Here is a 7,320-nt window from a genome sequence, read left to right as displayed (position 1 = left end):
GGGGGGGGGGGGGGGGAGCATCTGCCTCTCACTTTGTGGAGCTCAATTAACAATAATAAAAAAAAGTTATCTGGAAAAAAACCCTATAAAATGGAAAATGTACAAGGTTTGCAGTGAAACAGCTGGAGCCGCCCCTGAGGCAGAGGTAGCCCGAGTGTGGTACACTCTTCTCCTCTGGGTAAAGTCCTCGTAAAGGATTGTCTCTGTAATGCCGCGCTATGCTCTTCTGCGGCGTGTCCTCCCGCTGCTGCTGCTATACCACGGCGTACTGCTGATACAGCAGCTCCCGGATCTTATAGTAGTCGTCACACAGGCAGCCTTCCAGGCCAATGCGTCCGGCCTCCGTCTGGACAAAGAGCACAAAGATGCACAGGTCACACGGGTCCTCACATAACATTAAGTAGCACTACAACATGGTTTCACCTTTAAACATGGACGTGCACGCCCTGCAGCACACTGCTGACCTTAACAATAAACGTGTTTCCAATTCATTCCTAGAGACGTTCACAGACTTGAAACCTCTAATGAAGCAATCCACTTCAGGTTTTCCCATTTAAATAACACACAGACACACACATACACCCTCCTTCAACAGTCTCAGTTCTCTTTGATTTCATTTTCTGGGTTGTCTATTTTAAGTTCTTGTCAATTATGCATTTTGTTGTTGGTATCCTGGCTCACTCCTACTTTTCCTTTTACTTTAGTTCTTAAGTTCTGCCTGTGATTCCTTTTTTTTTGTGCGTTTCTTCTGAGGTGAGATGTTTTCATATGCCGCTGGGGTATTTTACCCTACTTAGGCAAGTTTTATTTGTTTCTCTTTGGGTTTAATGTTCCAATTTGTGTTAGGCAATATTATTTTATTTTATGGTGTGTAAGTAAATAAAGCTTTTAAACTAACTTGCCCACTGCATATAACAGCACTGATTGCACGATCCATCATCAAACAAAGGGAGAAGCTGAATGTGTCATACTGCTCTACAAACAATATCAGTATGACTTTTGGGAACAGTTTTGAGCCGTGCATCACTACTTCTGATGACTCAGTCCACAGAAAGGCAATAAATACTCATGTCATTGTCACTGGAAATGTATTCATTCTGTGACTATTTGTTACAGTGATCAATTATTCTCTGCAAGCTGTTTGTAAGGCTTTGTAGGGCACAAAAGAAGTTTCTGAAGGCTACAGACAAGAGATGTAAAAGGATGGATTTTTTTGTGATGAGCCAAAGGCCTTTAAAGTTACATTTGTTGGAGGCGTCTTGTCTGAACAAGTCTTTTAAGCGTACAGGTTCCTTTAACTCTACATTCTTTTAATTTCATTAAAACACTACCTATATATCAACCATGCAACTGCTTTGCAAATATGAATCAGTGTGGAATAAAACCAGCAGCTCAACATTTTGATTGCGTGGTTTTGGCGAAAAAGAACAAGCCTGTGCCATATGTCTTCTGTGCTGGCCACTTTCCCTGTCGAGGGCTAGAGGTGACTAGTGTTGCAGGGAGCTGATGGATAGAACGCTTGCTAAGCCAGGGGGAAGGACACTCACCCTGCGGACGGCCACCATGTTGTTGCATACCAGCACTCCTCCCACAAACTCGGCCTGGATGCCCTCTCTCAGCAGGACCTGCTTGAAGTCAGACAGGCGAGGCTCGTTGATGAACACCGACTGATGCCCTGGAATCTGGAGGGAGAGCGGAAGAGAGCACCGGTCAGACTCAAAGCTGTCTGAATTTTACTTGTGGACACATAGCGGTAGAAACGCATCACAATCCCTTCTCAGTCAGAGGCCGTTGGCTATCTGTTCACAGACAAACTCTTCTCTGCGCCTCACCTTGGGCAAACTGTCTGCCAACCTCCTGACAACGTGGAGTCTTAGGACATACAAATAAGAGTTTCTGTCAGCAGCGGCTGCTGCTGGGACCTAAAAGTCCTCTGTTGCTTGTACTATTAGCCATTTGCATGACTGCAAAGACTGAAATAAGGTTACCTTCCAAAATGGGAAGCAGAGAGGACAAGCCTTCCAGCTGTAGGGAAAACCACTCTAAGCTGAATTGAAGTAAATCACCTCATTAAGGGTTCGACACATTTTTATGACCCAATCAGTCAAAGACGGGACATTATACTGATATGGTACTATTGATCCTTTTAGTTTTTTTCGCACTTTGAAAAGAATACTTTTCACTGTTTTGCATGTTGAGCATCTAACAACTAAACAACAGAATGTAAAGTATTTAAAAGTTCCTCTCCACTCACAAATGTGTTTTGTTTAGCGTTGCTTCATTTGGATGTTTGACCTTAATTAATCAGAATGATGCATGTGCAGAGTTTGAAACTAAAAAGGCAAGTTTCACATTCATCTGCTGAAGGGTAAAAGTCTATCTGTGTTTGCCTTAACATTACACTACCTTATCATTTTGTGACATCACAACAACTGTGGAAGCTCCTCTCAGTCCAATATGCAGCTATTAGCATGCACACAGTGAAGTGGGAGACAATTTGTGACCAGCACTTAAAACTCTTTAAAAGGAAAATCTTTGCATATTCATAGATTTCTCAGTTACGGAGTGGGAGAAGATGTACATTTTTAACGATGCAATTACATTATTCTGTGAAAAAAACCCACATCAGACCCAAATTATTATTCCGAACAGGGTGGAGAGAATCTTTAAGCTTAATAGCAAAAAAAAATGTATATTCAGAAATAATAACAACTTTGCTGTAAAGCGCTCCCCGCCTTACCTCGTGTGGAGGCAGTGGCTCCAGCGTGGGAATGACATCACTCTCTTCAGACATCTCCTTCTCATCCTCCCCAAACAGGTTCTTTATGGCACGCTGCGCTGCCACCGCCGTGGCGTTGCTGTCCATGCCAAGATCGGGGGCGATGTCCATGGCCAGCTCGCCGGCGTCCTCAGCCTCCTCTTTCACACCCTCCTCCAGCATCACGCCTGTGTCCACCTTTACCACGCGCATGTCCAGCACGCCATCAATCCAGGCCAGCTCCGTGTCTTTGGCCTTGCAGAACTGCAGGGAGCTCACCAAGGAGTCTTTCAACCGCACCTTTAACGTGAGAAGGTGAGACAAGATGAAGACATTTACCTGTCATGGAAGGTTGCTTTTATGCTTTAACTGAAAGAAATCGGTTTTACAATTTCACGGCAGAATATTTGAGTTTATAAAACTATAAAAACACATCTGAAGGGATAACTTGGGTACAACAATTCTGTATAGGCAATCAAAAACTAAATTCCTTCTGTTGAAAAATAAACCAAGCAGGCGTTTACTGAGGCTGACCTGGTAGATGTGCGTTTCGCTGGTGGCGTCTATAGTCTCCTGCAGTTTCGGTGTGTACACTTTTATGTCCTTGCTGAAAGCCTTGCAGGACTCAGCCAGGTCAAGGCTGGCCTCTGGCGGTCCGCGAACGATCACCAGCTGTCTAGGCTTCATCTGATTAATAATCTTCTTGATGGAGTCGCCATCGGAGCGACCTTCGTAATCTATGTACGTTATCCTCGCCCTGTAGGAGGAGGAAGACGGGACAAAGCTTTTTAATACTGCTGATTTGTCAAACATTGTTTAATACCAGCCTAGACAAGACTTGTACTTTATGCAGAATAGGTTTGCTGAGTAAGACAACTTTTTACAACAACACTTAACATTCACAGAGTTACACTCTTTCACATCTGGAGGCCATCCAACACACTATAGTGCTGTACCGTTGGCCACTGATCAACTCCAGTGGCAGTTTTTTTTTTAAAGGGACCGTAAACCTGCAGAGTTGTTGTTACAGACACAGACAGATTCAGAAGATCACTGACCTAATTTCGAGATTTTCTACACTAGAGATGCATTTGGTGGGAACAACAGAGAGATCCTGGTCCATGGGCTCATCGCCGTTGGTCAACCCGGATTCCAATTTGCTTTTCTCCTCCTCGGTGGCTTGCAGTTCAGGAACCAGAAACTCTTCTAGCCTGTGAAAGAACAACAGTGGTTAATTGGTGATGGGAGAAAATACAGAGGAGTGTAGTTTCTCTGTATCCATCTTTCTGCAATCTGATGTTCACGTGTATCAATATGGTAGCACCTGATGATTTCCCCGTACTCGTCCCATTTGATTCTCTCTTCGTGTGTGGGAAACATTGGATAAGACTTTTTGGCTTGTTTAAAGAAACTGCCTTTGCGGCTCCCCTCGGCCTTCATCATCAGGTCGTGGTGTTTGGTTTTCACGGCAACTGGCTGATCTAGATCATCGTCCATGTCACTCTCGTCACTGGAGTCCACATCCACCCTGCAAGTTCATGAAATAACCATTAACCGTCTATATATGAGTTACATTTTTCCAAGGACAGACAGACTTTTTTTGAGTATAAATGTTGTCAAGTGTCAAGACTCATCTCCCATTTACTGTTTTTGATTTGCAATCCCCATCATTTGCATTTCAGTTGGCTTTTTATACAATTTGCATAATTTGCTTTGTTAACAGACTCTGAAATTATATGACTCAAATGTTTTGTTACACCAACAGACATGAAGCAACATCATCAAAAAGAGACATCTAACCCTTAAGCACCCAGTCGAGCCGCGTCTGTTTCTACTGAGACTTACTCTTTTGCTTGTTCCAGCTTTTTAGCGGCTTCTTTCTTCATTTTATCCTTTTCAAGGAATTCTTCCAGGTCCTTGCCTTCGAGCTTCACTCTTTTCCTCACCTGTCGTAACGAGAAAAGTGAAAGATGGATATGGTGCGAATGACAGAATGACATGTTTTGTTGTTTCCTTAGCTGGGTCTGAATGTGAGAGACAGGAGCTTCCCCCGTGGGGCAAATGCTGCATGAAGAGATAAATTGAAAACCCTCTATCCCAGTAAATCAGCAGCTGGTCTCACCTCCAGATCCAGCATCTTCTCTCCGGGGTTGTCGATGAGGTAGCGGGCCAGGGTTCCAGGTGTAGTGCGGTAGGTCAGGATGACAGAGTTTTTGGCGTCTTGGCACCACTGGATGAAGAGTTCTCTGGAAAAACCGGACTCGAGGTCTGGTTGGCTGCAAAGCACCACCTTGGGGCTGGGGACCCGGGCCAGGTCTGCCAGACTGTGGCACAGGGTCAAGTGACGGAACTGGAAGGGGTTGTTTCTCTTGTCTTCAAAACATCTCATGAGCTTATCACTCATCCACTCCACCTACCGGAAGACAATAGAGATTAACAATCATGACTGAAAAGAACGTTAGAATTTGCTGCCACGTGACATCCTATAAAAGGGATTCAGATTTCTAATCTTCTAAAATTTGATAATCTGTGATTGGTACCTGGGACTTGGAGAACTCCACCACATTATAGCTAACATTGTTAAGCAGAGCCAGTGGGTAAGCTCCCAGCCCAGCATCCTTTGTCCTCCAAATCTGGTCCAGGAGCTGAGCCAGCTCCAACACACGGCCAGCTGTATCCACGGCGATCAGGACATTACCGTCACCACGAAGGGTCTCCATGACATTGGCTGTGAGTAAACAAGCAAACAAATTAGAAAATAATAATAAAAAAAAACCAAGTAAGAGGTCATATAAGGGCTATTAAACACACACATTACTACTATAGAGTCTTGTGAAGATTACTTACTGAGAAGCATCTCATCTCTTTGTTTGCGACGTGGCTGTACATATGTAGCATTGAAGGAGTCTGTGATAAGTAAGGAAGGACGACTAATGCTCTCCAACGTGCAGCCGTTGAGGTGGCTAGAGTAGAGTAAGCAGAACAGACAGAACACAAACACAGTAAAAAAAATAAAAAAAAAATGGCATAAACTAACAAACTAACCTAAAATTCAATTCCATTTTAATACGACTGTTTTGTCCATGCTCACATCTCTCTCTTGTGGTTGAAGTCCACAGCGTAAACAATCTCCTCCTCCCCGTCCTTCACAATTTTCCAAATTGTGCCTCCAATCATGTGACCAGCTGGAAGAGGAGTGATGGAAAGACCATGCCCTTTCCCTATCAGGTAAAAAGAAAGATATTAAACACTTTGGTGTCATGCGATACATAAATTGGGGTCGACTTCTGACCTATGAGGGTCTGCAACTAACTCACCTTTCAGATTGACAATCTGAGAGTATTTCAGCTGCTGGATTTTATCAAAAGCACAATCCACATCATCGAGGGTGAACAGTGTGAAATCTTCACTGTTGTTTCGAGACTGAGTAGAAAGAAGGCATTACGGTAATTAAGAAAGCAATTCTAAACTTCTACTAATAAATAACTTTACATGACATTTACTACACCCCTTTCTTACCTGATATAGATCATACATGAACATCTGACCCATCTTGTAGACAGGAATTGTAGCATAGATAGTGCAGTTTAAACCCAGTTTCCCCACAGCATATGGCAGGGCTCCCAGGTGTATGGGGTCAGGGTGGGACAGGAGCACAGCATCGACCTGATGAACATATCTGGAGGGGGAAATGGACATCACACACTTGTTTTAATTCGCAGAGCCGAGGGAAAACTGATTAAGCATAAGACTTGAGCCCATAAATACCGTTTCATAGCATCTATGATGTCCATTGAGAAGTTCTCATCCCAGCCACAGTCCAGGAGGAACCGAAATTCATCCACCTGCAGCAGGTAACAGAGGGCCGACTCCTCCTGAACCCCTGACACGGCTGTCAGCTTGATAATGGACGTCATTATTCTTCAGATGTAACGCTGAAAGTAAAACCAGATTACCACTGGGCTATGCTGACCACAACGCAACCATCATAGTCACCAAAACAGCTTCACCTCACGTTACGTTAAGTGTTGTGTCTCTTTCTGACTTGAGCGCAAAACTCATTCAATTGAACCAACAAAGAAAACGCAACAGAAACGTGGCTCGGTTGCAGACTGAACTTGCACGATATCACAGAATGATGGTGCGTAAGTTCGGCCTGATCGAGCAGTAAGTACATTTAAAAGTAAACAGGTTTTAGTAGCCACAGCTAGTTCGCAACAGCAACAACAAATTACCCGGCAAAGATACTGTCTATTTAGCATGCTAGCTACAGTTTGGCTTGTGGACGTTAAATGACTTGGACCGACAAAGGAAAGTGCAACATACCAATAAATATGAGATAATATAAATGTTCTCCCGTTGGAAGAGAAACACAGTAAGTGGAGTTGCTATAATTCCAACATTAAGACATTTTGACTAGCGGGGTTTTGAATACACAATAATTAGCAACCATGTTAGCCGCTGCATCATGTGGGAAAGGGCACAGGACGGTACCAAGTGTGGCGGGTTTAGTACAAACAAATGTCATGAATCAAAACACAGAACGCTTATTTTTATCGCTC

The 7,320-nt window shown here is 43.6% G+C and overlaps 1 protein-coding gene across 1 annotated transcript; it reads right to left on the bottom strand.

Annotated features, from left to right (window-relative positions):
• Positions 1-14: 14 nt before the first annotated feature.
• On the bottom strand, positions 15-7,225 carry cpsf2 (cleavage and polyadenylation specific factor 2). The gene is made up of 15 exons (XM_035678736.1): positions 7,085-7,225; positions 6,527-6,693; positions 6,278-6,437; positions 6,076-6,181; positions 5,850-5,979; positions 5,606-5,721; positions 5,299-5,486; positions 4,881-5,171; positions 4,604-4,704; positions 4,083-4,286; positions 3,817-3,969; positions 3,293-3,515; positions 2,741-3,058; positions 1,548-1,682; positions 15-346 (listed from the first exon to the last, which is right to left on the bottom strand). Exons 2-15 carry the CDS (start codon positions 6,673-6,675, stop codon positions 254-256), a joined length of 2,367 nt encoding a protein of 788 aa, XP_035534629.1. The 5' UTR covers positions 6,676-6,693; positions 7,085-7,225; the 3' UTR covers positions 15-253.
• Positions 7,226-7,320: the final 95 nt, after the last annotated feature.

This window comes from Morone saxatilis, unplaced genomic scaffold, assembly GCF_004916995.1.
Source record: "Morone saxatilis isolate NCDOM2014 unplaced genomic scaffold, NCSU_SB_2.0 Contig7, whole genome shotgun sequence".
Taxonomy (NCBI): domain Eukaryota; kingdom Metazoa; phylum Chordata; class Actinopteri; family Moronidae; genus Morone; species Morone saxatilis.
The sequence above is the reverse complement of the archived record's forward strand: the minus strand, read 5'-3'. Positions and strand labels throughout refer to the sequence as shown.